This window comes from Carex rostrata, chromosome 21 (assembly GCF_964058835.1).
Source record: "Carex rostrata chromosome 21, lpCarRost1.2, whole genome shotgun sequence".
Lineage (NCBI taxonomy): Eukaryota > Viridiplantae > Streptophyta > Magnoliopsida > Poales > Cyperaceae > Carex > Carex rostrata.
This window is the reverse complement of record NC_135938.1, coordinates 8,003,648-8,027,362: the sequence shown is the minus strand read 5'-3', so window position 1 is coordinate 8,027,362 and position 23,715 is coordinate 8,003,648. Positions and strand designations below refer to the sequence as shown.

The 23,715-nt window shown below is 33.0% G+C and overlaps 3 protein-coding genes and 1 long non-coding RNA gene across 4 annotated transcripts; all 4 read right to left on the bottom strand.

The window, feature by feature from the left end:
* Positions 1-387: 387 nt before the first annotated feature.
* On the bottom strand, positions 388-1,475 carry LOC144573620 (uncharacterized). Its single transcript, XM_078323398.1, is given in 1 exon segment — positions 388-1,475. A coding segment is annotated over 1 exon segment (705 nt). The 5' UTR covers positions 1,093-1,475.
* Positions 1,476-2,890: 1,415 nt separating this feature from the next.
* On the bottom strand, positions 2,891-4,194 carry LOC144572948 (uncharacterized). Its single transcript, XR_013517841.1, has 3 exons — positions 3,718-4,194; positions 3,160-3,252; positions 2,891-3,049 (listed from the first exon to the last, which is right to left on the bottom strand). It is a non-coding gene; the product is annotated as an uncharacterized LOC144572948 (long non-coding RNA).
* Positions 4,195-5,694: 1,500 nt separating this feature from the next.
* On the bottom strand, positions 5,695-9,576 carry LOC144573107 (putative disease resistance protein RGA1). Its single transcript, XM_078322795.1, has one exon. The coding sequence runs from the start codon at positions 9,574-9,576 to the stop codon at positions 5,695-5,697; it is 3,882 nt and encodes a 1,293-aa protein (XP_078178921.1).
* Positions 9,577-19,355: 9,779 nt separating this feature from the next.
* LOC144573373 (accelerated cell death 11-like) lies at positions 19,356-23,398 on the bottom strand. The gene is made up of 4 exons (XM_078323147.1): positions 23,133-23,398; positions 21,992-22,164; positions 21,472-21,617; positions 19,356-19,573 (listed from the first exon to the last, which is right to left on the bottom strand). The coding sequence occupies exons 1-4, from the start codon at positions 23,322-23,324 to the stop codon at positions 19,467-19,469; spliced, it is 618 nt and encodes a 205-aa protein (XP_078179273.1). The 5' UTR covers positions 23,325-23,398; the 3' UTR covers positions 19,356-19,466.
* Positions 23,399-23,715: the final 317 nt, after the last annotated feature.

Here is a 23,715-nt window from a genome sequence, read left to right as displayed (position 1 = left end):
CATCAATCATAGTAGAAGTAAACCCATTGTCTCTATATTTTTCAAAAAAAAAGAAACTAACCCTTTCAAACTTACAATAGCTACATCAAGATGCATGTCTTTAGATTGTAAGTTTTTGCTCACCAAGTTTATTTTGAACAATATTCCATGCCAAATAACCAAACTCAAAATAAATTCAAAACTTGACAATTCACTTGATACTAATTTATCAGCATTCCCAACTTATCTTTGGATCATCAGAAACTTCAACTAATTTTATTAAAGCCTTTTTTTTATATTGGGAGCTTAATTTTTTATTGCTTTTACACTTTCTATACAACTTTCCCATCTTGTTACACACAAAGACTTCAAAGTTAAATCATCCACATATTGAAGTAAAATGTTCCATCATTTTCTTGAATTAGCAAAAACATTATACAAAGCATGACATACTCCAAAAAAATATTTTGCTTTCAAACAATAATTTGCCATATCAGAAAGTACTAAATTAAGAGAATGACAACCACATGGCATATAAAAACTTCTAAGATTTAGGTCGAGAAATCTTTTTTGGACACCTTGATGTTTTCCTCTCATATTAGAACCATTATCATACCCTTGTCCCCTTACATCATTAATATCTAAATCAAGAGAATTAAGGGCAGCTTGTAATTCACCAAAAAGACCTAACCCAGATGTGTTTTCTACATTTAAAAACTCTAAAAAGTACTCTTCTATTTTTATTGGGCTGCTTGCAACATTAACACATCTAATTACCAAAGTCATTTGTTCTGTGTGACTAGCATCAAGAGTGCAATCAAGAATCACAGAAAAGTATTTAGCTTCTTTAATTTTATTTATTATTGCATTTCTGACACTTGATGCCAACATGGCAATTAATTCATTTTGTATTTTATGACTAAGATAATGATAATGAATCTCTTTATTTTGAATGAGTCGAAAATGATGTTTCATTGTTTGATCAAACTAAGCAATAGATTCCAAAAAGCCTAAAAAATTTCCATTAGAGTCCTCATTAATCTTTTCATTTGTCTCACAAAATGCCAAATTATTCATTGCAAGACGCTTAACAACAGAAATTATTCTAGTCATAACTTGTTTCCAATGTTCTGTATCTTTCTTGATTTTTTATTGTAATTCTTTATCGATAGTTTGATTTGTTCCTAATCTAACTCTTAGTTCAGTCCAACCTCTAAGATTGGTAAAATGTTCACTACTATCTTTATGTAGTTTAATTTTTTCACTTAAATGTTTCCAATCATCAACACCTATAGTTGCTATTTGACTTTTGGAGCAAATAGGTCTTACAACTTTACAACAAAAACAAAACACTTTATTTAAATCTTTTGAGTAAACCAACCATTTCCTATCAATAAGTTCTTCATTTCTTAATTTTTGATCAAAATTATACGTAGAGAATCCCCTATTGTAATTATCCTTAAGAAAATTAATATTAGAATCTCTAATAGGACCATTCTCAACAAGCAAATCTCTCAGTTTTGAATCTAAACTATCTCACACTCTAGGATCATATATATTTATAGATAACGAAGAATCTAAGCACTCAAATACATAATTAATTTCTTCACTATTTTCACTAGTCTCATTTTTAAGCACATTTATTATTTCTTCATTTACCTCATTTTCATTTTCATACACATTTGTTGTTTCTTGATTTACCTCATCTTCCTTTATCTCATTTTGATTTTTAGATACATTTCATGTTTCTTCATGCACCTCACTTTCAACTTGGTTTTCTAAAGACTCATTTTGTGGTATAATTTTTCTCCAAAGTTTTTGAATAGAACATTTTTGAGGTTTTAGTTTTTCTTCTCTTTGCTTTTTCTATTTCTTTTTTCGCTACCTAATACATATTTTCTAGGAAACATTGTTTTAAATTAAAAGATAAAACAAAGTAATAGAACGATAAAACCTAGGCAATGAGGCAGAGCAGTCCAATACAGAGGTCGCGCCGTTGTCGCACTCGCTATCGCTACCGTGCTCGCTATCAATTTTCTAGGTATCTGGAATCACGTTGGATGCCACCGTTGATTGTTGAACAATAGTGTTGATTGTTTCTTGGCATATATGCTTCCGTATAATTTAGTGAGCAATAGTGTTGATTGTTGAAGAATATATTGGAAGTTTCAAAATAAAGAAACTTTGACCAACGGTGAAATGAAAAAAAAAAAAAAAGGAACGATTGAATCACGGATATCAATCAGATTTTAATATATACAACCATTCACGGATATCAATCAGAGATTTTAATAGCAACGTATCACAGATATAATTGATCCTTCTATTTTGCAATTTTAATACATATAAATCTTTTCTTTTTTTATTTTCGGAGCCCTTTTGGAGTTTGGGGTCATTGCAAGCTAATTTTCTGATCCCAAAAAAACATGTAATCAATTGATAAGTCTAAAAACACTAAAAAAAACTTTTATTCCTCCCCATAGTATATACCCTCTTTCCACAAAATAAATAATATCTATCACAAAATAGTACAAATTGCATGTAGAAAAACTTATCCGACACAGTTTCTTGGCACAGAGAAAAATATTGAGTTTGCTGCAATGTCTTTCATCTCTTAAACTTCCTTTTTATTTCTTTCAATTCACTCGAAATAATCCAAACAAATGCAGCCATAACTATTGCGTGAAAGATTGGATGCGATACATATGTGACATCTTAAAACGGTTGGGTCATGATCACCCAAATACTCTATAGAAGGTTCCCATTTCGCTGCACTTATTTCCTTCAATCTCTCTGCCGTCACTATCTCACTTGCCACTGTTGAGAATTGAATTCCATCTCTGCATCAGTAAAACTTAAAATTATCAACATGCAAACAAGCCGTCTATTTTTTTATACAGTATTGCAAATGTATGGAAGCTTACATAATTAAAGCATGTATCAGCCTAGTCTCGGCTCTTCTGTTTTGCACTAAACAAGTCGACAACTATGAAGCTTGGGTCCGTACATTGTTCAGTTCATTGCACACTTCTAGTCAAGTGTTAGAGCATAATCTAATGCTTCATATGTCCTAATTCAGGGGAACAAAATCAATTAAATAGCTTTGAACATATATGTAATTAATAAATTAAGAAATAGACTGAAAGGGTGAAAGCGTGAAAGGTTAGTTTTATAAATCACCTTGCAGATTTGACAAGCATTTTCTCACTGATTGGTGGGCAGCTAAGGAATATGCCTGTTGTATCAGATAAACTCTGCATGTGCAGGAACTAGCTGTACTAGTACAATCCACATAAAGCATGCAAATTGAGGTAAGAGGAAAAATAGTGTTTATATTGTGGTGTTGCTAATTATGTATCAAAAAAATAAAATAACTCAACAAGCATTTGTTTAATACCAAATAAGGTTTGTAAGTTTCGATGTGCAATTAAGCTGGAATTTATTCTAATTTTACATTAGACAATTCCTAATTTGAAAATTCGGTCAAGTCTTGATTTGGGCTAAAAATTAAAATTCTAAAAACCACGAAACATGATTGAAATAATAACCAGCACAGTTGCATTCCTAGTTTCCAACTAATTATACCTATACCAGCCCCTGGATGGTACAATAACCAAGATACTGCAACCAATGACTGGTAACATACACCTAATCAAAAACAGCACATCGATCTCTCTCTTAAAACTAAGAAACAAATTTGCAACAAAAGAAAACATAAATTTAAAATAAATAAATTACCCTGATTTGTTGCATGTTGTCCTTGTACAGTTGTACTCTGACAGAGGCACATGTGGACTCTGGCCATAGGGATGCAGTTTACACGAATCACTCCCACAAAAATAAACTATTAATAGAGAAGGTTGTACCAGTGAACCCTGATTTCAATACAAAATTACATAACATGAGGTCGGGATTGAAGAAATTTGCAAAAATAACAATCATGTCCAGTTGTTATTATATGAACAATCATGTCCGGTGTTTATTACATGAAGCTGTTATGTGATGACTGTACCTCTTGCCTTCCGGTTAGTTCCACACAAGTTGATTTTTATTGAGGTTTAAATGAATTATAGAAGGCTGAGTTCGAATGGTTGAAAAAGCCAAAACAAAAATAAATAAAATATTTGACAACTGTACAGTTTATAATAACCTAAAGGTAATTCAGCGTGTATGATTTTTTTTTTAATTAGGGCCACTGTGAACTGCAGCATTCATTCCTTTCCGTAGAGAGACAAGGCCTATCACCATCTAGCATTGCAGTGTTGCGTATTTATTGGACAGCATTTGATTTCAAACGATTATTTGGATCGACACTAAATTGGAGTGTGTTTATTGGACGGCATTTGATTTCAAACGATTATCTGGATCAACACTTATTCCCATGCATTAAGTTGGAGAGTATTTATTGGACAGCATTAAATTTCAAATGATTATCTGGATCAACACTTATTCCAACAAAACTAAAGCAATGCAAAAGAAGGGAAAATAAGGCAATGAAATGCAAAAAAAATCAGAAAAAGAGTCAATCCTAGAAGCACACTTTACCTTGGGAATGACAGTCGGAATTTTACAACGTCAAAAGGCAGGATTAAAAGGCAACCACCTAGAAAAAAGGTCAATGCAATCAGTTCAGATTTTATCGGAAAAAAAGAAAAGGCAAAATCGATCTATATGCCTGCATCCATAATTATTAGCAAAACATATTTGAAATTCCAGTTTAGTATGGTCCCCATTTTCAGTGAAAAAATCGTCAGTTGAGAGAGTTGACATCCAGCCCAGTATGGTTACAGATGCAGTTTAGTTCAGGACTGAAGTAGGAAAACATGCTTTCTTATTCAAGTACAGACAACAAATCACTCACAGAACCCGAAAAGCTGCCTCAACTGGTATCAGAGGTCAAAGATACACTAGCGGAACGAAAACCAAATAAGGTACCATCCACCTCCACCATTATAAAATAAAAAACAAAAAGAACAACTAAAATAACTATGGCTAACAACATCAGACACTTCAACAAAGAATTTAGGAAAACTAGTCCCTGATAAAGTGGAACTTGTTAGAAATGCAGTTTTGGATGCTTTGTGAATTTTGTATATGTCCTTTGAAATCATAACTGTTGCTTTTCAAATATTTTTAACCCTCATCCTCTTATTTGGGCTTGGGACTGGCATGTTTAGACATAGGTGAAGTTAATTTTTTTTTTTAAATCTATTAATTTCTCTCAAATTTAAATAAAAGAAGTAGAACAGATTAATTGGATACAAGGAGAAGCATATACCTGCATGGAAGACCACTGTAGTAATTACTTGTAGTACATACATGGCATAAAAATGTTTCTTCTTTTCAACAAAATTAATTGCATGGAAGCTTGTGTGTATTGTAATCCTCTATTCTTCTCAATTATCACATCTAAGTCAGCACTATTCTGTGGGGGGACTCTTTCTATTGGCACAAATCAAAAGTAAAAAGACAAGGAAAAAACACACTAAAATAAGTCGAAGTTTAAGATGAAGAGAGATGAAACTGAGGTATTATTTGATAAATAACAAATTCTAATCCATTGCAAGAGCCTTTTATTGATTTCAGAAATTGAAAAGAAAGTACCTTATGAATACAGAGTTGTCAAATAATGAAGCATTATCCCACTGAACACATTTGGTTTTGTTTCTTCAACATGAGTTGCAGATTCATAGGAAAGTAGAGTATCCTTATGTTTTAGAGCCACCGCCCGCGGTTGTCTACAATTTTCTTTACTTTCAGAGAATCTGGTAACTCCGGGAGTTCCTTCAGAAGATTAGCATCGTAGATAGATAACTTTTCAAGGGCAGTGAGTCTCGTCATTGTAGGAGACAATGACTTCAGAGATCTTGCATTACTGATAAACAACGACCTTATAGAAGCAGGTAACTCTGGAAGCTCCTCTAGCAAATTAGCATTGTCGATAGATAGGTTTTCAAGGGCAGTGAGCCTCGCCATTGTAGCAGGCAATGACTTTATAGAGCTTGCATCCCAGATAAACAAATCCTTGAGGGTATTTTGGTTTTGCAGCATCCATTTCTCCGGCAAGTCCTCCATCCCTGAGCAATTAGCCACTTCCAGGTGACTAACAAATCTGAGGCTTCTCAGTGGTTCAATAAGAAGGAGACAAAGGTTATCAACGCAAAGCATATTGATCTTTAAAGAGCCCAAGCTACTGCCTTGGTTGGCACCATGTGCTTTTTCCCTAAATGAATGTTTAACAAGCTTGTCACATCCAATGATACTCAAATCAATAAGAGATATGAATGCATTTTCTGTGGAGGGAATACGAGTAATGTTTTCACTATTTTCAATCTGAAGACAAGTAAGAGAAGTGAGACTTGATGCTGATTCCAGCAGTGACACATCAAGTCTACCGCAGTTTTCTATTTTTAGATATTTTAGTTTTGTAGGAAGAAGGTTGATCTCGTTATCAAATGCCACCAGCATTGGGCAATTACTTATAGTTAATTCTGTTAGTGACACAAATCTCCCAAATGCACTCACAGGTAGATGTACAAGATTCATGCAACTGTAGATGTATATTATGATAGCAGCATGAAAATCTATGTTGTCTTGCTGAAAAAAACCGTTCAATGATGCTAAATTTGAGCAGCATTTTATCTCAACTTCTCTAAGTGATGATTTTAGGGATGGTGTTGACGGGCTAACCCTTGAGTCAAAATTTTGATAATATTCCGGAAGAGCACTCATTCCGACGTTATTTATGCAAAATTTAGTAAGAGAAAGTGGTAGATTGGGACACATGGTAAGGTTTTCGCAATCTTCTATGCTCAAGTGTTTCAGTGAAAATAATTTTCCAAATGTGCCTACTGGTACTAGTACCAGTTCCTCACAGTCGCTGATGGTTAATTCAATAACAGCTTGTAGATCTAGGTTGCCTTGCTGCAGAAATCCATCCAAAGATATTAAGTTGGGGCATTTGCTAATCTTCACTATTCTTAGTGAAGATTTTAGTGAAAATGGTTGAGAAGTGTTATAATCATAACTTTGATACAAATCTGGAAGAGAAGTGAGACCCACATTATGAAGTCGAAATTCAATTAGAGAAATGGGCAAATTAGGTAACTTGTCCAGGTTTAGACAATCCCATATATCAAGAATTTGTAGATGTGGCATTTGCCAAGAAAACAATTGATTTTTCCACATAGGACATGAAACTAATTTGAGGGATGACAAGTTAAGAAAAGGTGATTGCTCCATCCAACTAGGAGATCTTTGACCTTTATAATTCTCAACTTTCAATTTAAAGAGATTTGGATGGGGTTGGAGGTAATCAATGATTTGCTCAGAGTTATTAGGATTGCTCTTTGAGTTCCATCTCAGGGATATCGATATAAGATTATACATTCCTAATAGGTTGGCACTCCTAGCTTCAGCAATATCCCCTACATTCTCAATATTTTCAATAAACAAGTGTCGAAGGTTCTTTAGTGTGCCAAGTTCATTTATACGATGACCACTCTCTTGTCCAACAAAAAAGGTTAACTCTCGCAGAGACGTCAGCCTTTGAACTCCATGAATGGTTTGCATTATCTCATTGGGAAGCCTCATGTAACGTAACTTAAGTAGATTCTTCATTTTGGTTTGTTCAATTCCTGAATAAGGTGAATTATAACGAGTTGTTGGAAATTCTATTACTTGTAAATGGCAAAGTTTGTAAACTGAGGCATGGACCAAATAGTTGTATGAGTGTGTGACATCATGAGATTGAATGGATAGATAACGAAGGTGTACCAAACAACTTATCTCTTCTGGCAATTCACAATATTTGCCACATATTTTCAATAAACGTAAACTTTTCTTAATTAAATTATTTGGAAGAACAAATAAATTTGAAACATTGCCAGTTTCCTCTGAAGTGGTTATAATCAAGCTGCGTAAATTTTCAAGATGGGAAACCTTTTCAATTTCACTTTCATGTACAGAAACATGTCGTACATTGGTAGGGATGGTAATAGATTTATCGTTAGGCTCTATTCTACAACATTCTCCATAGGAAACGTTTTGGGCCAGTTCATGTGTCAGATCATGCATAATGTACCTTCCACCTTGCCATGAGTCAACATATTCAAAGAATGACTTCCTCAAAAGATGATTGAAGTAATCTTGCCCAATATCCTCTGGGTCTTTACCTTCACATTGTTGTTGCCGTATGATACCCACAGCCATCCACATTTTGATCAACTCATCTTTATCAAACTTATGATCTCGAGGAAATATGCTACAAAATTTGAAACATACCTGCAAATCTGCAGGTAAATGGTAGTAGCTCAACTTCAAAACCTCCATGACATTATTTGCCATCTCTAAGTTAAATATAGAACCGTGATTCAAAATGCTTCTCCAATGGTGGTGGTCTATGTGTGAATTCATTAAGCTCCCAATCACCTTTGCTGCTAATGGACTACCTCGAAGCATTTTTAGTATTTGATCTCCAAATATTTGCAAATCTCTATGATTGTCAGGGTTAAAACCATGAAAAGCATAGCTATAAAAGAGCAATCGCAAATCTTGCTCTTCTAAGCTTTGTAATGCTAGAGATTCATGTTCTTTACTTATCACATTAGCAAGCAAGTCTGCCGCTGATTTCATTCTAGTTGTAAATAAGATTTTACTCCCTTCTTGTACAAATTCCAAAGGAGCAATCAATTTCTCCCAGTCATTTCTTTTCTCATCATCCCATATATCATCTAGAACGAGAAAAATTTTCTTTAAATGTATCTTTTCCTTCAATGTTTCTTGAAGTGCATTTAATGGTTTATCAAAACAACTATGTTCACCTAGTTCATTGAGCATCTTTCTCGTTATATCTTCAACACTGAAGTTAGCAGAAATACAAATCCAAAGTGTTTTATCAAAATCATTCGACCCACTCATCTCTTTATATGAAAATTGTGCAAGGGTAGTCTTCCCCAATCCACCCACCCCAACAATACCGAAAGAAGAGAGGCGGACTTGAGTTGGTCGCTTCAACCAACTAATTATCTTATCCTTCTCAACATTACGGCCAAACACCTCTCTTTCAGCTAAGAAAGAAGTAGTTTCACGACTTAAAACTTTATCAGCCTCTTGCCACGAGTAAGAAATATCACATATACCTAATGTCTCAGCAAGTTGGAGGATATCCTTGGACTTAGCAGCAGCACGATCCAACATTGTTATTGCCTCCTTCAAGCTCTGCAAAATATTATCATGGAGAGCACTTAATTTTCTCGTGTTTGAACTAGAAGCTAATCCACTCGCCTCAAGTCTTATGTACTCCAAGTCATCAAGCACGTCTTCAGATACTTCAACAGCCTGCCTAAATTGGTTGAACCATAAAACGACACTCGGATGCTTCATCTTAAGAGCTTCGGCAATGCCCATGATAGACGTGATGTGGGGAATAGCTGCCTGTAGTCTCGTTAACTCAGCTTCGTTATCAGCCGGCAACATATGGTCATGCAAGTAGGAATAAGCTATGCCGATGAGGTTTTCAACAACAGAAGACCCTGCCCAATCGGCGTTGGCGAAAACAGCAGAACTTGCCCAACTTGCTATGGTTGAAAGAGCCATCTTGAAGTCAAGGGCATAACAAGAAAATTTAGATTAGGGGCTCAAACGTGAAAATGTGTTATATGTGTAAATGCATAATATGTAGTCATTGGAATTTAAATCTAATAGGGATGCAGACGGATATGATATTATATGTCTAGATCCAAATACATATTTGAATATTCTGAAATTTTTAAAATTACCATAATAAAAAAAATTAAATCAAATAACCATGATTTTATGAAAATTTAAAATATACCCTGACCGCATTAGCTAGATGCGGACCCCTTTTCTGGGGACCGCATCTAGAGGGATGCATACCCCTTTTCTGAAGATCGCATCTAGGGAGATGCGGACTATTAATGGAGTTCGCATCCTCTAGATGCAGCCCTTTTTTTTCTTTTTTTTTCCCCAATCAGAGTCGCCTACTCTGCAACTTCTTGCTCTTTCTCTTTTTTCATGCATTATTACATCTCCAGTTCCTGCTATCTTGTATTATCTTTTAATTCATTATTTGGTGGCGGAAGCAGCGCACGATTTGATTCAGATAACATCCTGTTTCCTAAAAAACGAAGAGAAAAGGAACCTCGATATTTCCATTTGGGAAGAAAAGAGGAAGAAAAAAAATGGCCACATCTACGGGATGCGGACCCCATTAATGGTCCGTATCCCCTAGATGTGGTTCCCAGAAAAGGAGTCTGCATCGTCTAGATGTGGCCAGGGTATATTTCAAATTTTTAGAAAATTGTAGTTATATGGTTTATTATTTTTTCTATTATGGTATATTTAAAAATCTCGGCCGAATATTAGATTCGCATATCCGATATCTAGATATACATGCCGATTCGAATACAAATATGGTTTTAAATTTTAATTATTTGTATCTAGATAGTAGATATATAATAGAGGAGGGATCCAATTACACATTTTTAGTGACACCGAATTACACTCTTGATTTTCAAAGTTTTCAAAGTTCAAATAGTCAATCCAAACCGTTCAACATAATGGATATATTATAATGTACTTGCAGATCAAATTTTACATTTTTTTTTACTATTTATTAAGTATTTAACAAAATCACTATATTCAGACAATTGAATTTTTGTACCCATCTTAATAAATAGTGAAAAAATTCAGAAAAATGTAAAATTTGATCGGCAAGCATATTTTAACATATTCATCATGTTGAACGGTTTTGATCAACTGTTTAGACTTTGAAAATCAAGAGTGTAATTCGGTGTCACCAAAAAAGGGTGTAATTGGATCCCTCCTCTATATAATATAATTTAATATATTTTTTGAAAAAAAATTATGTTATTCACCTTTATAATTAGATATATATTATACACATTGGTATTATTCAATAGAGCTAGGCTACGGTGAGTTGCGAAGTAAAGCGACTATTATACTTTACGCTCATATTTTGTGATTTTAAAGTTCAAAACGTCGATCCGAACCGTTCATCTTGTTCTTCATATTGAAATGTGCTTGGAGACCAAATTTTACATTTTTTGGAATTTTTTTACTATTTATTAAGCAATTTTGAAAGTCGCTGATCTGATGGTCCAGAAAATTTTACTATTTTTACTGTTTACAGCAAAACAGCAATTTTTAAAAATGCTTAATAAATAGTAAAAAAATTCCAAAAAATGTAAAATTTGGTCTCCAAGCACATTTCAATATAGATTAAATATCTAACGGTTCGGATCGGTAATTTGGACTTTCAAAATAAAAATACAGCGTGAAGTAGAAACGCGTTTTACTTCGCAACTCACCGTAGACTACCTCTTATTCAATAATATTTATATATTTTTACTAATAAATAATAGTATTGAAAAATAGATATCTGATTCGTATCTGTCTAATATCCAATCTGTATTCGTTTAATATCCGATCAGTATCCGTATTCGAATAATAAAAGGTAAGAAAGATATGTTTTTACCACTATAGAATCCATATTCGATCCGTTTGCACCTCTGGTACCCAAGTTTCCAAAACCACAACACCTTGGTTGAATGGAGAGTAAGACGAAGGGAGGGAATGGAAAGAAAAGAATTTTTTTTCTCGAATCATGTTTGATTGACAAAATTATGTTGAAGGTGAAAGATACAAGAGAGGAAACGTTTAATCTTACATTATTATAATTAATAAAATCAATTTCTCTCCTAATTTGAATTGTAATTGATGAAAATAAATTTTGTTGCAAATATTTTAAGAGAAAATGACATAAATATCAAAACTTATATCTTACCTATATAATTCTCGTCCTAGTTTTTTTGTCACAAATCTAGAGCCACCAAATTTCTTATCAACTTTCTAAATTTTAATTAACAAAAAAGATAAGATAAAAAGTAATTTCTCACATTAATCATCCAAACATGTAGAGGTTAAATATGTTAATCTTCTTTTCTATTTTATTTCATTCCATTCTATTTTTCACCTCCCTTCCCTTCCTCTACTCTCCATCCAAACAAGGTGTAAAGTGAAATTGTAATTACTATGCTACAAACACTCATTTATTATTTGACCACGGAGCTAAACTACATACAAACTTAAGAAAAAAAAAAAAAATTCAATTAATTAAATTTGATTAAATAGTTCAAAATAATAAGGGTGTCACTTAACACCCGTGCATTACCTTAAAATTCGTTCTTCGTTGAAGTTCCTTCTTCTTTTTCCCTTGAATTGCGCCTTTTCCTGAGCCTTATTGCTTTTGGAATGAAAAACAAGTAACAATTGTTGAGGATCAGAGATGGAATTGAGAAAGGAAGATAGCGAGAAACAGAGAGTCGTTGACTAACCAGGGATGAGAAGAGCAATGAGAAATAGAGAGATGGGAAACGTAAACATAAAGGGAAAGGCAAATGAATAGAGCGCACCAGAGATTCGTAGATCGAGATACTACGCAACATCAACTGAGTTGTCGAATTATGTAGAAAGTTTGTAGGACGGATCCTATAGGGTAATTGAAAATATTGGAGACTCGCCACACAGTTACATAAACTGTATTGGACCTAGTGAAGATACTTCGAAGACAGTTTTGTGAATTCGTATCCTCTGAGATATCTCAAACTTTGCGTGACGTTATGGAAAATCCTAACCGTTTAAATACGTACTACACGAATCTCAAAGCACACATAATACTGCCCCTACATCACCCCCGAATAGGCATTGGACACGTCGGTCACGTAAAAATTGAGATATCTCAGAGGATACGCACTCAAGTTTTGTCCTCTTTAAAACGATAAACTCCTCTGATACTTCGCCTACGGCCGCTCTCTCTCTCGAAAAAAAAAAAAAAAAAGTTCCTCTGTGATACTTTCCAATCTGTACCAATTTTTTATTACAATGTGTTAACCCGAGAAGGTTCTCGGAAACTTCCTATTAAGATTTAAATTTAAGTCGTGGGCACGTATAACGAAATTTCAAAAGATGGGCTTAAAAAAAAAAAAAAAATCAAATTTTAATGACTATTAACTATTAGGCAATGAAAATTTTGCATGTACCCCCCCTACAAAACCTCAAAATATTGTCACATCGATCTCAGCCAGAATTTGCGTTCAAGAATAAGATGTATTTTAGGATTGTCCGGTATAAACCTCAAAGCGGAGGTTCTAATACCTCATGTCTTTTTATATCTCATCATATTTCATATTTTATATTTTTATTTTTAAAATTTAAATTATCGATTCGAACTGTTCAACATAATATCTATACTAAAATATAGTTGGAAATAAAATTTTATAATTTTTGAAAACTTTTTACCTATTTTTTAAAATTGGTAGAATATCATATCTTTTTAAACGTCCTGAAACAGTGATTTTGTACCTATCTTAAAAAATAGGTAAAAATTTTGAGAAATTATAAAATTTCATACTCAGATATATTTTAGTATAGATAACATATTGAGCGGTTTAGATCGACAATTTGGACTATAAAAGTGAAGATATAAAATATGAGGTATGATGAGGTATGAAAAACATGAGGTATTGGAACCTTCAACCTCAAAATGTCTTCCAAGGCTTCGTGTAAGGATGTAAACAGTTGGGATATTATCCATTTTATTCGGATCCAAATCCAAAAAAATATTTATTTTATTCGATTCATATCTATATTTGAGACCATTTGTATTTGTATTTTTATTTGTATCTGAAAAATTATAATGGATAAAGATATAGTTTGATCACTATTTATCAATTTCCAATCTGTTTACAACTTAGATCACAACAAATGTATTATTTGTTCTTAAACATAAATTGATTTATTAAACTCCATATATATACATATCATATCAATGCTCGTATAATTATTGTGTTGCTTGTAACAATCCATTGACCGTTGTAATGGTCAATTAATCTATGCCACAATGGATAAAATAATCCCATAATGGTAAAAGTCGGTTGCTCATCCTTAGAGCATTTGTTGCTCGCTTTGTTATCTTAAGCCTTTAGTGTTCCTTGAACCATTTGCATGCTCGGGCCATATGACTTTTCATAAGATTGTAAGGGCTTATCGGTTCCATCTTGTACTCCTTTCTCATTGGATAAAGAAAGGCGCACCATCTCGAAGGTCGCAGGCCCTAGAGACATAGATGTTAGTATCGAACTCCGTAAACAACTCTCGTGTCAAGTGTCTCTAAACTCTACTATTTACTTTATTATTTCTTAGTTTAGATTCAAGTTATTCTAGTTTCCGCCAAGAATAACTTATAGACACGCTGGATAATTTAACTTAGAATAAAAATTATAAAAATGTTCTATTCACCTCCTTCTAAGTGTCTTTGAGACCAACAAGGGGAGGCATGTTGAGCCGTTCGGATCACCTCCGTAAAATTTGGTCTCCAAGTACATTTCAATATGGAGATTATGTTGAACGGTTCGGATTGGTTGTTTGAAATTTCAAAATGAAAATATAGTGCCATGGAGCAAAAACTCGTTTTACTCCATAGCTCATTTTAGCCCAACTCTATATAATTTTATTATTTTATAATTATCTAATGGGATACAAAATAGACTTTATATGTATTCTTACTCATTTAAATAATAAAAAAGAATTATCCATATCAGTAAATTAAAAAAATATATATTCTTATAATATATATTCTTATCCATATCCGTCTTATCCATATCCATGTTATCGAATATGGTACGAATTGGATAAAAAGACAAAATGATGTCATTGACACCCCTAGTTGGCATTTCGCCAACAGTCAAAACTTATAATAATTATGTTTTATTTTTAGTTTCGTGATAAACAAGTGTGCTATATTTAAAAAAAATATAAAATTAGAATATGACATCTCTATTTACCATTTTAAAATACAATTCCAGACAAGGACGTGCAATTGAATTGTCAGGAATCTTTCTTTGGTGAACTGTCGGTAATAAACAAATTTATCTACTTCCGGCCAAAGGCGCGCATTTAAATTTAATTTGATCCTCACAAATGCAACTGGGAATAGACATGTAAACGGATCGTATATTAATATATCTCTTCGTATTGGATTTCTTGGATATTTCAGCGCATACCGATTATTGAATATAATTTTCAATATAATTTAAAAAAGAAAAAGAAAAAAAAGAAACTGAATATCCAGTTCAGAAGTCCTCAAGTTCGAAGAATAATACAAAATTATATTACAAATGCAATTAATTTATGATTAAATTACTCAACTATATCTAGTCATGTGTCATCTTCTATTAAGATTTAAGATTTATAATTTTTTTTATATTTTGACAAATAATAAAATGGTAATATGTGGTTGATTTGTATTATTTAATATAAATATTTTAATTAATAAGTTTGCTATCAAAATATTATATAGTTCAATTTATGAATGCTTATATTTGTATTTGTTTCATATTTGATATGTATTGTATATACTAAATATCTGATCACTATCCATATCGGAGATTATTAGTATCAATATTCATATTTAACAATTAAAAGTAAATATATGTACGATTTAACTATTGTGCATTAATATCCGATCTGTATATAAGAAATGCAAACAATAGGTCCTTTGCAATATTAGGGCCTGTTCGGCGACATCTCCAAACTTTACTGTTCACGTGGAAAAAAAAAATTCAGCTGACTGAAATTTTTTTTTTTCACGTGAATAGTAAAAATCAGTTCAAAACTTTTCCACCCATTTCTATTTTTATTCCTATATGCACGCTGAACAGACCCTTAGAGAGAGATGTTCTACTTCTCAGTGATCCATACATAACTGAGCATAAACAGTACAAAAAGATGCTCACTCATAATCAAACTTTAATTTTGTGACAAAATACAATATTCACTGTGAAGATTAATTATAATTAAATGACTTGCCTTTCGACCATTACTCGACAAATTTTTGTTTTAAATAAAATAAAAATAAAAATAAAAACAGAGGATGGAACTCATTAAAATTAAGTAAGATAATGATTGTTTAACTGATCTGGACAAGTTCGGATTGTCAACCTTACTATAAAATTGGTCTCTACTGAGCTGTTGAGGATGGACTACATATAAAATGGACACTTGCTAACAACCCCCTACCTTGTATTTATGTATTCGTTGTTAGAACCAACTTTTAATGATATATTAATACATATTTGTCGTGGAAATGTTGAATGTTAGCTTCCCCTAGAATTTCCATGGACACTAGCTATTAAATTTATGACTTGAGGGAACTTGACATTTGAATAAAATAAAGATTTCAACTTCACATTAAATTTATGACTTGAGGGAACTTGACATTTGAATAAAATAAAGATTTCAGCTCCTCTGTAAACTGTTTTCTACTGTAATATATATGCCGATTTTTTTTATTTATATCCAAAATTTTTTTTTTAAAAATAACCAGTTTGTCACTGTTTTTCGAAAAGTACCCAAACAACAAATTTTTTTTGCGGTTTTAACACCAATTTCCGCAAAATATTTTTGCGGTAAATGGGAGCTAAAGCCGCAAAAAAAATTGCGGTATTTAGTCCCAATACTGCAAAAAAAATGTGCGGTTTCGCTATCTGCCTACATAAGCCCGGCTGCCCTTCCTCCCTCTCTCCCCACACATCTCTTTCTCTCTTTCACTTTCACTCTTTTAGGGTGTACTCTGCTGTCGGAGCTCTAACTGTCTAATCGATCGGCTAGACGATTAAGGTATTTTTATTTTTTTAATTTAAAGTTAATTTATAATATAATTAATTAGTTCATTTTAAATGGTTTAGAAAATGGTCTAGAATAATTTATAAATTTTCAAAATGGTTTAAAATATTGCCCTGTTAATTTAGAAATTCCAAAATGGTTTAGAATAATTTAGAAAATTCCAAAATGGTTTAGAATAATTTAGAACTTTCCAAAATAGTTTAGAATAATATAGGAATTGGTTTAGATATTGTCCGATTAATTTAGAAAATTCCAAAATAGTATAGAATCATTTAGAAATTTAGAAAATAATTTATCATAATTTAGAAAATGGTTTAGATATTGTCTGATTAATTTAGAAAATTTCAAAATGGTTTAGAATCATTTAGAAATTTTCAAAATAATTTAGAATAATTTAGAAAATAGTTTAGATATTGTCCGACACTTAGAAAATTCCAAAATGGTTTAGAATCAATTAGAAAATTTTAAAATAATTTAGAATAATTTAGAAAATTCTAAAATGATTTAGAATTTTTTTAGGAACCTCTTTCCTTTTCGTATCCCTTTTGGAGCTCTGACTGTCTGATCAATCGGCTTTTCGATTCAGGTATTTTTATTTTTTATTTTAATTTATAATATAATTAATTAGTTAATTTTAAATGGTTTAAAATATTGTCCGAATAATTTAGAATTTTTTAGAAAATTCCAAAATGGTTTAGTCTTGGTATCATACCTTGACATCTCTGCCTGTTGGTAATAAGGAATATTTTACAATTAGTTGATCTGAACCGTTCTTTTTAACTTGGCCCGAATCTCAAAGCCCAGTAATACTGCCCCTTAGGCTATTCCGAATCTCAAAGCGGTTGAGAGTTAATCTGATACCGTAAAGTGAGAAGAATCTTTTACAGTATGGGAGGATGCTTTTCTGGAGAGAGAGAGAGGTAGGGGATACAAAATGAACTTCTCAAGTTTGACCTGACTCTGATGTACTTGGACCATGAGGTGGATTTGACTTCACTTCAAGATGAGTTCATATATAAAGAAGTGCAGGCTGCAGTTAGACAGTAGCCGAGTAATAAATCAGGAGGGCCTAATGGACTTCCCTGATCAACTGGTGATCTCTTTTGTCTCTTCTCGGGCCACAATAGCTGGAGACGTCAGGGTTCCAGAGAAAACCCTATTGTTCCTTTGCTTCCATATCATCCAACATGTGCACATGAATATTTTGCAGAACCTTTCACCTTCCATCTCTGCCTGTTGCCTTGACATTACTATAATCTCCTCAATTGTTAGTCTTGGTATCATAACTCTAAAACCAAACCGCCGCCAACCTCAAACCAAATCTCCACTGCATTGGGGCATAGAAACAACAAATGCAGAGCCAACTCTGATGGACAATTGAGACATATCAAACACGTATTATGAACCCCCATATGCCTCCGTAGTAGGGAATATTTTACAATTAGTTGATCTAAACCGATCTTTTTAACTTGGCACGACTCTCAAAGCCCAGTAATACTGCCCCTTAGGCTACCCCGAATCTCAAAGCGGTTGAGAGTTAATCTGAAACCGTGAAGTGAGAAGAATCTTTTACAGTACCTGGGAGGATGTTTTTCCGGAGAGAGGGAGAGAGAGAGAGAGAGAGAGAGAGGGGTAGGGGATAGGGGATAGGGTTTATCGCTGGAGAGGAGAAACATGAAGGATAGAGGTATAGGGCGATTAATTCACATCACCTCAGGTTACCTAACTGAGTACCACTAAATTGGACGGCCCAAGATTGTAATTTTCAACTTGGCACGACTCTCAAAGCACAAATAATACTACCCCTTCTGTCATCTCGAACAGGCACCGGCTGATATTAAATCTGGGCCGTCCGTTTCAATTTTGTTGAGTTAGGTACCTGGGAGAATACGGATCCGCAATGAATAGAGGAGAAATAATAGACGGAGGCCAAGGATCAATAGTTTAACAGAGTCACCCCGTCAATGTTTGATCCAGCGAATCTCACAGAACAAATATTGATGAAGATTCAAAGGTCCGGATTTTGAATTATCTTCAGAAGGGTAATGCGCGTCGTACCATAGACTCACTCATTTCATTTTCTATGAAGGGGCCTAATAGCATTAATTTCTGTATAATTTAGAATTTTTGAAGGATAAAAATGAAAATTTTCAATTCATAAGAAGTGATTAGTACACTTTACTTGTACATTTCTCGGCCCCTCATAAACAATCTGTACATCTAAAGACAATTTGACCTTATTCAAACGCCTCTACTTTCTTGAAAATCTACAAAAACACAAACTTTGATTCCTCATAGTAAGCACACATGCACAATAGCAAAAATGAACAAAAAAAAAATTCTGACTAAAAATCCCTTGATATTAAAAAATAAGTTGATTGCCATATTAGCACCTCAAATGCATGATCCACTTCTTGCATATACTGTAAATAAAATTACGATTGAAAAATCAAGGGAGTTGAAGTATAAAAACATTTAAGTACTTAAATGCACAATTTAGCTACTTGACAACGAAGATGGATATTTCTACTTGAAACTCTAGTCAGAGTGACGATAACAATTTATAATTCTGTAGGAAGTTAGAGAAAAATCAAACTTAAATTACTAGTTTCAATAAATAAATTATTGGCACTATCAAAGACAAGTAGTATAGTTACATAAATCTGTGTGTTGAAAGAAAAAACAGAAGAAAAACATATGAGAATTGATAAGTTTGGTTGAGACCCCACTTCAGCAAATTATATGTATCATTGGCAAAAGGTTCACCAATCAATACCAAGCTGCCTTGAATTGAACAATTCCTCAACATACTTGATAACAGGCACAGATGTTCTGACGAAACTCTGCATCTCAACTTTTGCTGAGCCCTCTGTGCAAAATACGAAAAACCAACTAAATTAAGTCATTTTGTAAGGCAATGATTATGCATATACTGCTAACTACACAAACAATTTTTGTGATAATTTGTTTAAAAAGTTTGTGACTTAATTATAGATGAGGTAATGACGAAAAACATAATCATAAATATATGACCAAGTATTTCCAGCAATGCTCCTTGTCCCTCATGATGAAAAAAGCCACAAAAAAAAGTCGGGCATTTTTATTAATATCCAAAAAACAAAACTTAATTTTAAAAATAACCATCAGTTCTGGTTTTTTTCAAAAATAACAAAACCGCCAGAACTACGGGCGGTCTCCCTGGGGACCAAACCGCCCCTCCCACGGGCGGTCTCCTTTTTTTTTTTTTTAGAGAGACATATGAGTATTTTGATTTAAATAATGTTGTGAAAAAAAGTTTTCTTGTTTAGAGTGTATGCCAAAAAATTAAGACATTTAATAAATTTATAAAGTGATGTCGTTACTCTTTATAACTTTGACTTTATTTGTCAGTTAGATATCACAAGTCTAAATATAACACTAATGAAGGACTTGGCCTTTATTCAAAAATTTTCAAGCTCTGACAGCTTGTTGATCTTTTTCCGGTTTTTATAATATATGTATAATATACACATACACACATACACACATACACACATACACACATACACACATACACATATACATATGCATATGCATATGCATATGCATATACACATATACATATACACATATACATATATACATATACATATATACAAATTTTTTTTTTATAAACTCATTTTTTTGCTAGTGTGAACTTATTTCGATTTGTTATAATTATGTTGTAACTAATTAGTTATAATTTGCTAGTATATGGAATTGCTTTGTTTTAAAACTTGCTTAGTTATAATCTGATATGTTTTAATTCGATTTGTATATGTATATATGTATATGTGTATATGTATATGTGTATATGCATATGCATATGTATATGTATATGTATATATATATATGTATGTATGTATGTATGTATGTATGTATGTATGTATGTATGTATGTATGTATGTATGTATGTATGTATGTATGTATGTATGTATGTATGTATGTATGTATATGTGTATATGTGTATATGTGTATATGTGTATATGTGTATATGTGTATATGTGTATATGTGTATATGTGTATATTATACATATATTATAAAAACCGGCAAAAGATCAACAAGCTGTCAGAGCTTGGAAATTTTTGAATAGAGGCCAAGTCCTTCATTAGTGTTATATTTAGATTTGTGATATCTAACTGACAAATAAAGTCAAAGTTATAAAGAGTAACGACATCACTTCATAAATTTATTAAATGTTTTAATTTTTTGACATACACTCTAAACAAGAAAACTTTTTTTTTTCACAACATTATTTAAATCAAAATACTCAGATGTCTCTCTTAAAAAATAAAAAAATAAAAAATAAAAAAAATAAAATAAAATAAAAAAAAAAAAAGGAGACCGCCCGTGGGAGGGGCGGTTTGGTCCCCAGGGAGACTGCCCGTAGTTCTGGCGGTTTGGTTCCCAAGGAAACCGCCCGTAGTTCTGGCGGTTTGGTTATTTTTGAAAAAAACCAGAACTGATGGTTATTTTTAAAATTAAGTTTTGTTTTTTGGGTATTAATAAAAATGGCCGAAAAAAAGTAGAAAGATTGATAGTCTGATAACCGATACCTTACCATAACAAAGCATTATATCCATGAATTAATACATTCTAATCCTTGGTAATACATAGAACACAATTTAAGATCCAAATGGAATAATTCAGCAAATGAGACATTGAGTGGATCTTAGAAGTTAGAACCAGCACATAAGAATATTAAAAAAACCAGACAGTAATCAAGACATTTGTGTAAAAGAACATACCATCTTCATTCAGCCTTTTCAAGAGCTGAGACTTGGAAGGAAGCGCAAGCATGCCGGCTGCAACTGCTTTTCTAACAGCCCAACTGTGATGATGTGCAAAAACTTTTTCGTAGGCCACTGATGCTGCATCTCTCAATGAATTGCCACTGTATAAAAACTTTGTTAACAAGGATGTTGCAAAGAAAAAGAAAAAAAATTAGCACCGACTCTTATTGCAAGCATGGCTAAATGAAGAATTAAACGGGGTAAGATGGAAGTGTCTTTGGGGTTTAATGTTGAGCATTAGGGCTTAAATGGTATTTATCTGGAACCTCACTAACCAATTGCATTTGAGCAAGGATAAATGCTAGTATATCAGCTTAGAAACCACAATAACAGTCATAAATCACACAATACTAAAACCAAATATGATTCATTCATTTATTGGTCAGATGTAAGAACATACAATTCACATGAAAAGGTTGTTTGGCACAATACAGATGTCACATGAATTTACATATCCACTGGTCATGCAACTTACTCTGACTTGATAAGCTCCTCATAAAGAACTCTCATCAAGTCGAGCCCACGTAGTACTCTGAGTAGATTTATTGTGTGGCTCCCGTCTTGTCTCACACAGTCTTGTTGGATGTCTAATTCTATCATATTTTCCAAAGTCGAGATAGATTTTGATGCCTCTATCAAATCATCCACCTGCCACCAAGTCCATCATTCTAAATTTCAAAGAATTCTATTCGATTGGTTTCTTATTGTGGCAATAAGCCCCATTCTACACCAAATTAAGCACTCCATCAAAGCCCAGTTTCTGTTAAATGCCTAATTCAAACATTTGATCAATGCTGAGGTAGAATTTGAAGCATTAATCTTCTCTTCAGACAGAATGGAACCGGGATCTCAATTTAAGCAGGTTGTGGAATTTGTATGGTATAGGCTTCTAACCATATTGGCTGAATGTTAGCCACATTAACCCATTTTAACAAAGGGTTCCTGTTAAACTTCAGTAGCATCATCATCATAACAAAATTGAGCCTTTGCTAATTTTTTTTCCCACTCTGGCATCACAAAATGCATTGAAAGATGTTATCTAATACTTTAATATTTTGATAGATTTTGATGCCTCCATCAATGTACCGGACCAGATTGTCTACTCTAATTCAAGTTCAATCAATTCAAAAATCATTATATGCCTAATTGTATTAGCTAACTTGACAGGGCCTTAGATGCATAAATTAAGGTTAATAAAAGGCAGATAAGATATATTAAGATTTAAGTTCTTTATTAAAAATTAATGGACTTATTTTAATATATAGGGATATCTATGCCTCGTGAAGCTTGGTACAATTTTGTGGTTCTAGCATATAACCAAATCGAGGCCTAGATCGACCGAGTTTATTTCAATTTGGTGGCATATTCAACCCAAATAAGCCCTAAAATGCGTGGAGCTGTGTAGAAATTTATTAGCTGAGCTTGCTTTGGTGTTCATGCATGGATACTTGCAATTGAAGAAGCCCTTAGGCAATAAGGCAACATCTCATAAAATATTCACACAATTAATTTCCATCTTTGAAGTGGGTAAATGCCAAAATCGTTAAAACAGCTAATAAACAAAAGGTCTAAAAGGTCTAAAGCAATAGATCTAAAGGAAAAAAGAATGCCCATGCCTTAGATACATAATCCTTCTCAGCGAATTTGAAGGCGATACCAAGAGATCCAAAGACAACCGACACATGTGCACATGCACGAGAGAAGGCCCTGAGCTCCATCACCACACTTCCACTGTTTGCCACATCAGCAAGCGGGTCGAATGCCGCTGCAATCTTACGCAGTGGCTTCTCTTCTCCCACCCAGGACATTTTCCTTTTCCTGTTCTATTCTTTCTTGTTTTCCTCCTTGACTTTCTTTTTGTCACGACCCCAGTGTGATTTTGGGGGTAATTTAATTCAAATCTTTATTTTACTAATTGGTTTATTAGTTCAGTCTGAGCTAAGCACAAAATGTACCAGGAAAGGGGCAAATTTGTCAATATTAGATAAACACAAAGTTGGGCGTGACCCTTATATTTCCTCAAAAAAAAAGATAAACACAAAGTTTTTCATTACAACTTAATTTACAGCTGGGTATAATTTGAATTTTCTCAAACATGTTCAGCACAATTTAGAACTATGATTAAAGCTTGAACGCTATTTAAAAGTTAGTACATTTATATTACCTGTTTCATGCATGTAATTCTCTCAAGTTCTCTGA